The sequence below is a fragment of the Amblyomma maculatum genome, chromosome 7, assembly GCF_055883805.1.
Source record: "Amblyomma maculatum isolate TAMU_Amacu chromosome 7, ASM5588380v1, whole genome shotgun sequence".
Lineage (NCBI taxonomy): Eukaryota > Metazoa > Arthropoda > Arachnida > Ixodida > Ixodidae > Amblyomma > Amblyomma maculatum.
The window spans coordinates 13,872,109-13,887,018 of NC_139350.1; the positions used below are offsets into that span (position 1 = coordinate 13,872,109).

General features: G+C 46.4%; 1 protein-coding gene across 1 annotated transcript in view; it reads right to left on the reverse strand.

The window, feature by feature from the left end:
• Positions 1-9,488: 9,488 nt before the first annotated feature.
• The window catches only part of LOC146182727 (organic cation transporter protein-like), a 96,950-nt gene continuing 91,528 nt past the window's right edge, over positions 9,489-14,910 (reverse strand). The window contains exons 9-10 of the mRNA XM_084608257.1: positions 10,200-10,336; positions 9,489-9,677 (exon numbers count right to left, since the gene is read on the reverse strand). Of these exons, the coding sequence (XP_084464383.1) occupies positions 9,566-9,677; positions 10,200-10,336 (249 nt within the window). The 3' untranslated portion in view covers positions 9,489-9,565. The remainder of the gene's footprint in view (positions 9,678-10,199; positions 10,337-14,910) is intronic.

Below are 14,910 nucleotides of genomic sequence, written 5' to 3' on the forward strand. Positions count from 1 at the left end.
TTGCAGATGTACTGCGTAGCTTACGACTTTGAATAAAGTTACTGCGATTCTTAATTTTTGTTTCCGCAGTTGCAAGCGATACTAGCAACCTGTAATAACGTTTGCCGTGTCTAATATAGCGCGCTAACACACAGCGCAGACGAGCGAGGAGGTTATGTGGCATCCGATAGGTTTTTCCATGCTAGCTGTCTTCGCTTGTCGCATTAAATATTAGCACTCTGTCCGAGCCACGCGTCGTGTACGGCCAGCTATTGCGCTACCTAGAGAAAAGTTACCCGAGAAACAGCTACACGGGTGTTATGCTGGTTCAGAATGCGGATGAGCATTTCATAGCAACCTTGTAGGTCAGGTTAGCAGCTCAGAGGCACACAAGAGCACATCTTATTCAGTGTCAGGCATTTTGTTTATGGTGGCACTAACATCGTAACTGATCTCGCGCGTCGGAAGACCGCTGCATGCGAGTTTTCCATTTACTTTAAATATGAATTGCAGGGGGAGGGGAGTGGACAAAACAAAAAGAACACGAAGAGCAGTATTCATACATAGATTCGAAAAACTAAATCGTGCGCGTTATAGCCAAAGAGTGCGAATTAACGCCAATCCCAAGCAGCCTGCAGTTGTAAAATTAATAAACTAGCTTTTTTTACTGCTGCTTTCCTTTATTTTAAGAAAGGCGTCCCTAAGAATAGTTACTTAGCTGTAGATAGGTGTCAGCAGGAGTACAATCCTTACTCAATGTTCCATAATGACACAGATTTAAAAAGAGCATTGCCACATATTTGGCTCAGCGTTTTTTACCTGTATAGATGGCTTTTCCGCATTATATTGCCTTTGTTAGGTGAATGGGTACGCCTACCAAATAATTACCCGTCAGGAGAGAACAATGATACACCAACCTGATTCCTCCTCGTAACCTTTTTGATTTCGCTTGGCCGGTATTCTTGAATGACTTCGTCTGGAAGCATGCAAGAAGTTCTTGAAGGGCCTCTTGCGTCATACGCCTATATACCTATACAGATATATAGTGGGTGAAACAGCGCGAAAAGACGATACACACAAGAAGAGACGCACAAAAGACGTACACACGTATCTTGTGAGTATCGTATTTTCGCCCTGTTCCACCCACTATGCAATTGTACCAACTCGCCCAACAGTCCATCCTACTTCTATACAGATATGGGTGAATGGATGGAAGGTATATAGGAGCGTCCTTTTAAACGGGGTTTTAGAGATTGCTATCATGCTCATTCTTAACCTATACTATAATATTGTTTTAGATCGGTCATTCCATTTAGCGAATTTTTATTTCTACATTATTAACAATTTGTTACTCTTCTGCTTTCAAGCCACCAGTCTTCCAATCGTTTTCTGCTAGCTTCTACCGTAGGTTCATTCACCCAGCCACTGGCATCCCTAAACCCCAGAGCAACAAGAAGAGTGACTGCGCCTGCATCGACTTCCGGATGGATACCATCATATTCGAGTATAAGATGATTAATTGCTTCCGTGTATTTCCGTGTCGTGTATATGGTTACATTTCGTTTTGTAGCTGCGTCTTCTAAGGCACCCTGATCTAGCTTCAAAAAGTACGGCACTGCCTCTTGAGTTATCAAAGAAAGCTTCCTTCCTGACTTAAAATAAATATAAATTGGTTTACATGAAGGGAAAGGCGCAGTATCTGTCACACTTGCTCTGTGGACTCCTGAACCGCGCCGTAGGGAAGGGATGAAGGTGGGAGTGAAAGTGGAAGGAGAGAAAGAGGAGCCGTAGTGGAGGGCTACGGAGCAATTTCGACCACCTGGGGATCTTTAACGTGCGCTGACATCGCACAGCACACGGATGCCACTTCGTTTCGCCTCCATCGAAACGCAGCCGCCGTGGTCGGGTTCGAACCCGGGAACTCCGGACAGTAGTCGGGCGTCTTACCACTGCACAACCCCGGCGGGGCCTTTTCCGCTTTCGGTATAGATCCACACTCTGTTTCTTTTCCAAAGAATGTAACTACCTTTTACATTCTGTGTTTTTAAACTCTTGCTTAACGCTTTATATCTCCTCGTCCTTGTGATCAGCATACTTACTGGTTAGTTTCTTAGTTCTTTTCCTCCATTGTGAGTCAACGATTTTTAGGTATAAGTTTTTAAATACTTTAGCTGCCCATCTGTTACTGTCCAAATTCCTCAGGCATTCTTCATATAATATTTTACTCTGAGCTTCCCGTACTTCGAAAGATCCCCGGCCCATATCTCCCTGTACCACCTTGTTTGTGGTTTTGCCGTGGGCACCCATTGCCAATCATCCGACGGCACTCTCATTTAATTCTAATGTCGACTGCACGTCCAATTTTAGGCACAAAACCTCATTTTCGAAAGTATGCCCAGGCTCCATAACTCCTTTTCAAATACCACGCAGCACCTGACACCTTTTTTTATCCCCGCAATGTCTATGCTTCATTATCCCGAGATTTCTTCGCCCTTTTTCCCTCAAGGTTTTCAATATATGCCAACCCCTCATTTACCCATGCCGCGAGATATTTAAAACTCGGGGTATATTTATATTAATATCTCGGGGTATATTTATATTTATATCTGCCACTCTTCGTATTCATGGCCTTGTATTTAAGGCCCTGATCAGTTGAGCCGTTGAAAATCATCCGACCCGACTTAATTGCGCTAAAACAGAAACTCAGAGCGTCCCCTTCGTCTCTGTACTTAACTAGAGTTTGCAAGTCTTCCTAACTATCTGCTAACAGCACAACATCGTCTGCATACATTAAACCGGTGAGGCGCTGCTCTACCACATTTCCGCTTTCTATATGACAGGTCAAAACCCAAGTTAATTTCTGGAATCCTCCGTTCCATATTTATCATATAAAACATGAACAGCAGCGATGATAGCGGGCAACATTTTCCTAATTCTTTGCATACTTTGTCAGCTTCCGTACTTCTTATCCCTTCCTATGTAATTTCTACTTTGCTATCCCGGTATATTTACTATAGGAAATCTCTTATCTCATGAACGATACCTTCTTGTTTTAATATGCTCAACATGAGTTCCCTGTTTACGTTGTTGTACGCCCCGTTTACGTCAAAGGAGGCCAAGGTCTTTTTTCCAGTCTAGATATTTCGATGAATCGGGTAAGCACGAACAGGCTATCATCGAACCGCCTACCATTTCTAAAGCCGTTCTGATGTTCTCCGAGTATATTCTTTGACCCATGCTTGCATATTTTATTCCACCGCCTGCATGGCCAACCTGTATATAACAGATGTCATAGTAATAGGCCGGTGGAGGTTTTCCTTTATAAATGAAATTCATTTTACACTGCCGCCAGCTGTCAGGAATGTGCCTATTCGTTATAACTGTTTCCGAAGCTTTGAACAGCGTCTCCTTACTTCTTGAACCAAATTCATTATTTAGCTTCATCGGAATTGTATCTATTCTTGTAGATGTGCTTATGAGAATTTTGTTTCTGCCTTTTTTCACTTTAGGTTCGTCAGGTCTAAGCTATTGTGTATTTGACTATGTTATGTTGTTTCCTGTTAAGCACATTATATGTTTATAAATATATATAATATATATATATATATATATATATATATATATATATATATATATATATATATGTGCGTGTGTGTGTGTGTGTGTGTGTGTGTGTGTGTGTATTGTGAGCGCAGTGCGTGAACTTTCACCTCTTTCATCTGTATAGATCCATCACCATCATCACTGACTGCTGCTCGGAGCGTCGCGCGCTGTGTGCCAGCTGGTTCTAAAGAAAGAACAGACGTTCGTGCAAGTGCTGCCTTGCAAGTGGTGGAGGTGCGATTAGTATTCCCCACCTCTCGCTTTAGACCCACCTACCGTTCTCCCTGGAGCTCCGTTCAGGCCTTCGCTTGCGTCATCGGCTCTGTGCTATGGATGAGGGCACCGGTGCTCGCTCACCCCCGGCGTCGCCTGCTCCTACTGCGGCTGCCCCTGCCTGGACAGTCACCAACCGCCAGCGCGATCCCCAGATCTTTGCCGGCCTTCGCGGTGAAGATGTCGACGACTGGCTCGACAACTACAACAGGGTGAGTACATTTAACAGCTGAGATGACGCTCACCATCTGCTAGACGTCGTCTTTTACTTGGCCGACGTCGCCAAAACCTGGTTCCTCAATCATGAGGATGACATCGCTGACTGGCCTACATTCATGGACCAGCTAAAGAAAATTTTCGGCACTCCGGCTGGTCGCTCAGAGCAGGCAAAGAAAAAACTCGAAGCTCGTCTCCAGCAGCCCGGCGAGTCCTATACGTCCTATATCGAGAACGTTCTGGCCCTTTGTCGCCGTGTCAACGCTGCTATGCCTGAACTTCAGCGTGTTCACCGCTTAATTAAGGACATCAACACTGCTGCTTTCAGTGCCTTCGTGGTGCAAAAGCCGTCGTCCATGTATGACATCACATCTGCATGTCAACGTCTGGACGAGCTACAGTCGTGCCGCCTCATGCAAGACCCCAGTGATGGCGGCTCCCTCATAGTTGGAGATTTGCGGTGCCTAATACGTACAATGATCCGAGAGGAGCTCTACGGCCTCACCAACCCATTTGCTGTATCTCCAACTCTTCCACCAGCAACCGTGAACTGGCGCAGCATCATCCAAGCTGAACTGAGGAATTTCAACTGCACTGTGGCACTTGCTCCACCGCCCATTGCCTCCCAACCTCCCTCGCCGCCTCCCATCACCTCCCAACCTCCCTTGCCAACCTATGCCGAGATTACTTCACGAAAACCCACCCCGCCTTACACGACTTGTTCGGCACCCGTGTCGGGTCACGTCGCTGCCATGGCACCATATCCTACAGTGCACCGTCCTGTTCCAGCCTGGCGCCACTCCCGCCCTGTGTGCTACTATTGTGGGATACGTGGCCACATTCCCCGTGTCTGTCGCCGCCGCCAGAAAAACAAGCAACGCGGTTATGCCTCCTTTGAACGTGCCCGCGTGCGCCAGCCTGATGATTCCACACTGCCTTAGTACGACGTTTACCGGCGTTCTTCCTCTCCTCCGAATTTCACCGATGTTTCACGGCCCTCGCGTCCTTCCCGACGCCAATCCCCTTCACCTTTTCGCCGCACGTCATCGCTTCGTCCTGCCTCGCAACCCTTCGAACCTAGAACGGAAATCTAACCGAAGCAGTTTTTGGAGGGAAAGCTGCTTCGAGTTCAAAATCTACAATTCCTCCTGGGCGATTTTCGAATATCTTAGTAAAGGATTGTACGTTGATGCCCTCATAAACCCGGCGCCGCTTATTCCGTCATGCATTTCTCTCTTTGTTCGCATCTGCGCAAAGTCCTCATCGATAACCAGCGGCATCATATTGAATTTACTGTGCTTCCCACGTGCGTTCATCTCATGATCTTGGGGTGGGATTTTTTATCACCGGCGTCTGCCCTCATCTCTTGCCGTGAGAGCCTTATTCATCTTGCGGACCCCGATACATTACCGACTTCTGATTGTTCACCACCACACGTATTCGCAGCAGTTGATTTCGTTTTGCCCCTAGGACGCGAGCAGCCGATCATCGTGGCACTGGACTACCATCTCAATGGCGAGGCCTTCGTTATGCCCGCTCCTCGGTGGACCTTCGACGGCCTAGCTCTTGCCTCGTGCCTCACCTCCTTCACCCGTGGTTGCGCGGTGGTTGCGGCCCTCAATACAACTCTCCAGCCGTTCTTTCTTCCCAGAGGAGGCACAGTTGGGTTTATGTTTGACTGCGATCCCGTTCCCCTCAACACACTTTCCAGCGCACCACCGCCTGCTGCACAAGCCTCCATTTTCGACATCCTCTGCTCTCGCAGCCGCCATCAGCCCTGACCTTACATCCGAGCAGTCCACAGCTCTGCTAGACGTGATCTTGCGGCACCGAGAATGTTTTATGTGTGCGCCTCAGCGTTACGGAAGACCTCCGTCACCTCTCATCGCATAGGGACGGACGGCTCTGTTATTGTTCGACGACGGCCGTGTCGCGTTTCGGCAGCAGAACGCAAAGTCATTGCGGAGCAAGTTGCTGACATGCTTCTCGAGATGTCATCCGGCCTTCCACAAGCTCCTGGTCCTCACCTGTGGTTCTCGTATGAAAAAAGATGGCTCATTCCGCTTCTGCGTGTATTACCGGGCACTTAACAAGATAACGCGCAAGGATGTTTAACCCTTTCCCTCGTATTGATGACGCATTAGACTGTCTCTAAGGCGCTGAGTATTTCTCCAGTCTCGACCTTCGCTCGGGATACTGGCAAAATCCTATGCATGATTCAGACAAGGATAAGACTGCCTTTTCTACCCCCGACGGTCTCTACGAATTTACCGTGATGCCTTTCGGACTCTGCAATGCGCCAGCCACCTTTGAGCGCATGATTGATACCGTGCTTCGCGGCACGAAATGGAAAACACGCCTATGTTATCTCGACGACATCATTGTCTTCTCGTCGAAATTCGCTCAGCACTTACAGTGTCTCACTGAAGTCCTCACGTCCCTTGCCCAGGCGGGTCTTCAGCTGAATACTAAGAAATGCCACTTAGCCAGCAAGACCACCAAAGTACTCGGCCATGTCGTCAGTAAGGCACGAATCCAGCCTGATCCAGAAAAAATTGCGGCTGTCGTTAATTTTCCTCGGCCCCAACGTCAGAAAGATCTTCGCAGCTTCCTTGGCTTAGCCTCCTACTTCCGCATTTTATTCGGAACTTTGCAACAGTTGCGGCCCCGTTACACAAGCTCGTGTCTTCCCAAGTGTTTTACACCTGGTCCACTGAATGTGAAGACGCCTTCAAAGTTCTCAAGCAGGCACTCACTTCCACTCCTGTGCTTCGCCATTTTGACGCTGACGCGCACACCATACTTCACACAGACGCCATTGGCCACGGTGTTGGCGCGGTTCTCTTGCAACGCAACGAGTGTCTGAAGAGCAAGTCGTCGCATACGCCAGTCGTACACTTACTGCAATTATACTATTACCGAGCAAGAGTGCCTCGCCGTAGTTTGGTCGATTCAAAAATTTCGACCTTATTTGTATGGGCGCCACTTCACCATTGTCACAGACCATCACGCACTCTGTTGGCTGTCATCGCTGAAGAACTTATCCGGTCGCCTGGGTCGCTGGGTACTACGTCTTCAAGAGTACACCTTCACCATTACCTATAAATGTGGGCGAAAACACCTTGACGCGGATGCCCTCTCTCGCTGCCCATTGATTCTTACTGCCGCGGCCCCACCTACGGCCTCCTCGTCCTGTCATCCGAGTCAGCCTACTGCTGGCCACCTGAATGTTGCACCCATCGCTATAGCTCCACTCGAGATCAATGCTGATTTCTCGTCCCTGCAGCTGACTGACCCTTACCGCCGCACAATCATCGCTCGCCTCCGCGGAGAATCAGTTGTCCCAAACAGTCGCTTGCGCCGTCAGCTTCGTCGGTTCCGATTTCACCATGGAACACTTTACCGCGATGTTTATCACCCTACGGGTCAACGCTGGGTACCCGTTGCACCTCGCTCCCTTCGTTTTAAAATTATGGAGACTTACCACGACGACCTCATTGCTGGACATTTAGGCCACTTTAAAACTTACGACCGTATCAAGAGCCGCTACTTCTGGCCTGGGCTTTCTGCCAGCGTCGCCAAATACATTTCATCATGTCCGTCTTGCCAGAATCGCAAGCGTTCAACATCCCCTCCTGCTGGCCTACTGCAACCTTTACCTTGCCCATCTGTGCCTTTTGACACGGTCGCCATTGACCTGTTTGATCCTCTCCCTTTGACGTCAGACGGCAACTGTTTTGTTGTCACTGCCATCGACCATCTAAAGCGGTACGCTGAAACCGCCCCTTTTCGGTCCGGTGCCGCCTCTGAAGTCGCCGATTTTTTCCTGCGTGCGATACTTTTGCGTCATGGAGCTCCCCATATTCTCATTAGCGACCGTGGAAAGACATTTTTTTCTCAAGTCCTTGAGGAAGTACTGCGCGCAGCCAACACCGTCCATAAGACTTCGTCTAGCTACCACCCTCAGACCAACGGACTCATCGAGTGCTTTCATCGCACTTTGTCCGACATGATATCCATGTATATCGCTCCTGATCACCGGAACTGGGACAACGATTTATCTTTCGTTAACTATACGCGTACAATTCTGCTGTTCAGCGCACTACTGGTTATAGCCCTTTCATTATAATTTCTAGGCCGTCAACCATCGACAGTATTCGACACTACTTTCTTCTCTGCTCCCTCCTCTACGCCTGAATCTCTGGGCGAAGAGTTTGCCACTCGTATGACCCAGTGTCGCCATCTTGCCCGTTTGAACACTGAAGATGCCCAACAAGAACGCAAAGCCCTGTATGATCAACGCCATCGCACTCCCTCCTTTTACCCCGGTGATGAAGTTCTCCTGTGGACACCAGTCCGCTCTCCTGGCCTGTGTGAGAAGTTCCTCCATCGTTATATTGGCCCTTATACAGTACTCCAACAAACGTCTGCGGTGAACTATCGCGTTATTCCCTCGCACACCGTCGCAAGTCGACGTCGTGGCTCCGAAGAGATCTTCCACATCTCGCGCATGAAGCCTCATGCCCGTCGTCCTTCATCCCTGCAATCAGCGACCAGGGTGGCTGCTCTCTTGTCGGGGCGTTTGCGTGAGCGCAGTGCGTGAACTTTCACCTCTTTTATCTGTATAGATCCATCATCATCATCATCGCTGACTGCTGCTCGGAGCGTCGCGCGCTGTGTGCCAGCTAGTTCTAAAAAAAGAACAGACGTTCGTGCAAGTGCTGCCTTACAGTATATAGTCTGTCCACTGTCTTTTCTGTCTCAATAATGCTTTAAACACATTATTCGCATAAGACATTTCTTGGTTGACTGTGATCAAATGTGATTTTTTTTTCTATAAAGAGAACTGAGGAAAAACGGGCTAGAAGTTAGTGGTGTTTTTTGTTACCCCGAGCTAGTGTTTCTGAATGGGGGTCCACGAATAGCATTTAGCAGTGAGCGCCAATTTTGTGTCTAAATTTATTCGCCACTAGCGAATTGGTTTCGTCTAGGGCCCGTGGTTTTAGTTGACCACCGTGACCACGCTGATAAAGATATTTCGGAGAGTTAATTTTGCCCTCAACCAATTGCTTAAGTGAATTAATTTGCGAAGACAGGCTTTGATAAAAGGAGCTGCTTTTCTAGGTAATACGCGAAAAATGTCTCAAAAATTGCTTTGGCCTGCTTGCAAATTTATATTCCTGTATCATAAGTTTTGTGGCATTATATGAACGATCCAAAAAGAGGATTTTTATAATTTCGTTGCGGTTGAATACGGGAGGTACCGTAGTGGAGGTACATAGAAAGGGCCCGTGAGGTGGAAAGATAAATGTTACACGAGGAACTAAAGTGAATGTTACCAAGCTGAGATGACGCAGTGTCAGCCACTTTGGCGGTGTTCGCTCTGGTGGGCCAACCTTAGCATTTCGCATGGTGGCTGTCGTTATGCTCCGCACATTGGGCTGCACAGAGCTGTTTATTTGGACATCGAGAGCGTGACCAGTCGTCGCTGCTTTCACTCTCCTTCTAATCGCCCTTTCATCCCTGGTTCTTTGTCGTCTTTCATGCAAGGAAACTCTTCGTCCAGATTCTGCGTGACGGCTGATGCAGTGTCCTTGTCCTTGATGCTGGATGAAAAGGGTGGACGTTAATTTTTCACTTTTAGGATCCCACATATAAAGCAGTTTAGATGGTACAATAGAGGACTAGCAAATCTGCTAGCTGGTGGTCGCAGTATGCAAGAAACGTTCATTATTGCATAAGAATTTGACAGCTGTGGAGGGGTTGAAATACGACAGCGAGAAGGTTACCGCTTCAATATGCTCCCTAACTCGTTCTCACGCTGCCATGCTTACTGTTTCAACATTAAAATTCAGGGCTATTTTAGCCCGTTGAATAGTGTTCTTTAGTGCAGCTAATAAATATGAAAGGTTGTTACCGAATGGTGACCCACTAGAAGAAATATTATCCCGTATTCTATAAAAGCTCGCAACAAACGTTCGTGCGCTTTTCGACAATGTAGTAGTGTTGTAGGCTAAGTGTTACTTTGGAGGGTAGTTTACATACAATGCACGTGAAAAGGGACTGACAGCAAACATGAAGGCCAAGTGACGCCACAAACATGAACTCATGAGTGTAATATCAAATACCTTCTCCTTTTAACGTCATCCATTGTGTCAGGAAGAGTGAGCCTGTAGGTTTCCGGTAGCATTAATGCCAAGACGACGGACAGCACGCAGACACCACAGTCGACGGCTTTCGGAGCCCAAGGCCCGATTATTATTCCCTGAAATTCACAGAAATTGGAAATGGTGATTTTTACGTAGTATAGATTAGATAAAAATATGTTATCATGAGGTATTTTCGAACAATAAAAGCTTTTTCAAGGGTAGAAATATGATAATTGGTATCTGCCATTTTTACTATGTTTTAAAACCTATCTTTTTCATTGAAGGCCAGACGTTATTCTCGTTTGCTGTGGTTTTTACGGCAAGCCACAAGCTTTACTGCAGGGTTTTCTGCAGCTCAAATGACTTATTACAGCTCTCAGCCTGCAAGAACATGCGTCAAGAAGGTTTGATTTAAGATGATGAATTTTGGTGTTAACGGCAATACACGAGAGCTCCAACATTCACTGCAAATACAGTATCTACCCTATCCCCTGAAAGCTGGAACCTATTCCACAAAGGCTTTCAAGAATATCGCAGATATGGAGCGTGCCTCCATCAGCTATTCCGAAGACTTCATGAACTCTGTGTCTACTGTCCGGGATTTGAAGCGAAAGCTTCACTATGCTAGGTAGAGCCGGTCTTTTCGTCGGCTTCAATTTGACCTTCATTTGACCTTCAAGGAGGTGTCCTCTTCCTCGTCGCTCATGTGGCACGCGGAGATGGCGGAACTTGGCTCTTCTGCTGCATACATTTCACCAGAAATCATAACTTGACATTAACAGGATTGAGCGTAGGTATCCACAATTCTGTACTGTCCACCCCAAAGTATACAGCGCCTTCATTTCCACTAAACATGGTTTAAAAAGAGGAGCAGCCGTGTTTTCTGCGATGTCAGTGCACGCTAAAGAACCAAGTTGGATAATATTACTCCGCAGCCCTCAGTTGCGCAGTTTCTACTATTTCTGTGTTCACTCCCACCTTCCTGCCTTCGCTCACAGTGCGGTTAGGTTCCCGCGATAATATCGGCAGATACTGCGCCTTTCCTTTCTTATAGACCAGTTTACAATTTACAAGAGTAAGAAAAAAATTGAAACGTGAGGTTCAACTAATTAGGTGTAGGTGTACATCATACCGTGGTGTACCACCAAGAGTATTATGCTCCTTCGTTACCCCGAAACCTTACTTAAAGAAAAATGATGAAAAACTGTGGATCGAAAAGGTGCTCTTAATGAGGGTGGAAAGCTCGCAGCTTGCACTCTATCACTAGCTTCAAGCTATTCTGAAACCCCATCAATTCTTCGTTGTTTTCTTTTTTACTGGATATGAAATATTTAAAAATATTTTATAGACTTCAGAAAAGCCGTTTATTTGCTTCCTCATGTCTCGATTCTTAATATTCCTACTTCTATTTTTAACTGTGTTCAGTATTTTTATTATTGTCTACATGTATTTAAACAGCGTGTATTGAATGTTTCCTCGCCTGGTAATTTTACTGTAACCTCGGGAATCGCGCAGGCGTCCGCATTAGGTCCTCTGTCTTTTCTAGTGTATATGAGTGATATTGTGTAACATATGACTTATACAGTACGTTTACATGAAGTGATTGTATCATCTGTCACAGTATGAAGAATTTTTCAGACTCCTGTCGTTCGCAGTGCAACTTCGACCGCGTACAACAATCGAGTTTGAAGTGCAAGATCGCCCCAAATTCAATAAAAGGCCAGCTCATTTTCTTTAGACTCAGGCTTTCATGGCTTCCTATAAATGAAATTAAATCGCACTGTCCACAGTCTCTGAATATAAATTACCTTGCTGCTTACTTTTCCTCCAATTGTATACGTGGCACAGCCATATCGAGCATGATGCATCTAGGCTTGTTCAACACCTTTAGACGAAATTTTAAACGGCCCTTTTAAAAAGTGAGCCTGTATATTTCACTTATATCCGCATAAATTTGAAGTACACCTTTCTTCTTTGGTGCCTGCGAATTTTAAATTTGGCTGACGTGCTAGAGTGTGTACAAGAGCTACAAAGCTCGATGTTCTCTGGAAATATTATTTCAACAGAAGTGTTACTCACATACACTGAAGCTTGGGTAAGAGATTTTATCTACACAAAGAATAAATTGTCTCTTAGAAATATTATAACAAATTTGCTAGGGGAAATAAAAAATCGTGATTCCTTTGAATAAGCTTGATCATAGAGTAATTTTAGAAAATTTCAATTCAAAACGAACAATTATCAATGCTAATTTTTCTTCTAACCATTTATGACAGGAATCGGCTACCTCTAAACCTTCGACTGGGGCTTTGGATTAATGTTCCTAGACATACAGTCTGATATGTTACAGCGGCAGCGGTCTTTATTTTCCACCCTCTCCTGATGTCCGGTAGTGGTTACATTGCATGGTTTGGTTCGGCTACTTATTTGTTTATTACGTATCGTAGCCCTTGCATACTGGAAATGAAGGTGTTTACAATGAATTAAGAAGTAAATAATGAATGAGAATACAGGGATAGCATAAGATATTCACGCAGCAAGAATATGCGAAAAATGCTCTTCATCTTATCACTTCATCACGTTTGCTCAAAAGAATCTCGCATTCATGAGTGTATGCTCACGACGTGCACCTTTGTCAGTTGTTTCATAGGACGAATCAGAAAAATAGAAAACGGAATCACGGGCATTGCTAATAAGTATTATTAGAAACCTGATATAAGCGACCACTTTTGTTAGTCTTGTAAGTGGGTTTCTCGTATCGAAGGCGACCCGACAGAGCCTTCGCAAAAGTGACCGTCCTAGGCTTTTGTGCCAACAACTGGATATCGCGCCGTGCGCTCGCGGTGCGGCTACTCCAGAAGCTCATCTTCCACTTAAAATTACCCCGGCAAAATAATGAATGACAAATTTGACGACCCAAGGTGATAACAACACACAGCGGTGGTAGTGTGGCTTTAGGCACAAATGGACTGTTTCTCTCTTATGTCGGCGAAAATCAGCAAGTGACTTCACGGATTCCACGATATAGTTGACAGGGGAAGTGCGCTCGAGGGTGCGTTAGGGTTCATAATATTTGGGAAGAAGTTTGAAGGAGAGGCCGAGAGCTGTAGATGCCACGCGAAGCCGGACGAGAGAGCCGGGGTTGGAAGATTCAGGAATGTGGGTAGAGTCCATGAGTGATTTTTGGGTCACTGCTCTCCAGATGCCAAAGATTCAGCGAGCTCACGGCATTCATCAGCGTGCTTGGAAGCTACAAAGACAGTGGTGCATTCGGATGCATTTGGTAGATAAGGAAGGATCGTGTCCAGCAGAGAGGTACGTTCGCGTCCGTAGAGCAAAAACATTTGTGGGAAGCCAGTAGTTGCCTTTGTGGCAGTGTTGTAAGCATGCGTTATGACTGGCAGGAGCCTATCCCAGTCGGAATAGCCATGCGCGACGTACATCGAGATTATGTAGCCCGATGTGAAGTTAAACCTTTTTGTCAAACCATTCGTTAATTGATGGTATGGTGTAAGAGTCTGGTAGGGATGTTAGATTTTTGCAATAAAGATTCCACTCCGCTGAAAGGTAGGTATGCCCTCTGTTACTGAACAGTTTGTGGGGTGCATCATGGCGCAGAATTATGTGGTGCAAGATTAAAGATGCCAGATGCGATGCCGTAGCCTCAAGGAGAGCCGAGGTTTCAGCGTAACGAGTCAGGTGATCAACAGCTATGATAACCCAATAGTTGCTGGAAGTAGAGTATGGAAACGGGTAATAAAGGTCGATCCCAATGTGGTTGAAAGGCCGCGAGGGGCAAGGAAGAGGCTGCAAACGGCCCAAGAGAGGTGTTAGGGCCAGACTTGCGACGTTGGCAGTTAGCGCTGGAGCTGACGTACTTGCGAACGTAGGTGAAGATACCATGCCAATAACGGCGAAGACGAAGCCGAGAGTATATTTTAAAGGCACTGACATTAGTGTACTGTGGGTCATCGGAAATAGTGGGCATATTTGTGACCTCAAATGAGCAGGGATGGCAAGTAGCCACTTCCTACCGCCGGATGCGTAGTTACGGTGGTACAGGAGACTTCGCGAATGGCAAAGGAAGCAGGCTGGCGGTGGGGCCGATGGATCTGAAATGAAGCTGATAGGTTAGCTATCCAAGGATCCTGTTGCTTCTAGCCGGCCATGTGCAAAGTATGTGGCAACGAAGAGCATTCGACGTAGAAACAGCAGGCGCTGAGAAGTGGTAGGAAGAGCGGGTCAAGGCATAGGCGTCGTTGTGGTTCCGGCCGAAGCGACAGATTTATTTATTTATTTGAGTACGTACAGATCGCCCCACTGGGCACTAGTGTACGGGGGATACGAAAGAGAAAGTCAAAAGCACTGTGAACAGATGTACAGTATTTGCCAAAGGTGTAGAGCCCAGGGGGTCTGCTTTCGAACCACGTCGTGCGGCTTGTAATGCATTTCCAAAGTTTCAAATCTTATTTTGGTAAGACATTTTTTATGCTACCCCCTCCAATGGGAAGGTTTCCGTGAATGCTAAATCAGCGCCACTACACTGCTCAGAAGCAGACCCCCCGGGCTCTACACTTTTTACAAAGACTGTAAATTCATACAAAATGCCCAGAAACAATTCAGCTAAGAACGGTAACAACACTTGAGAAACGCTGAGCAAATCATGAAAGGGTGAAATATATATATATAT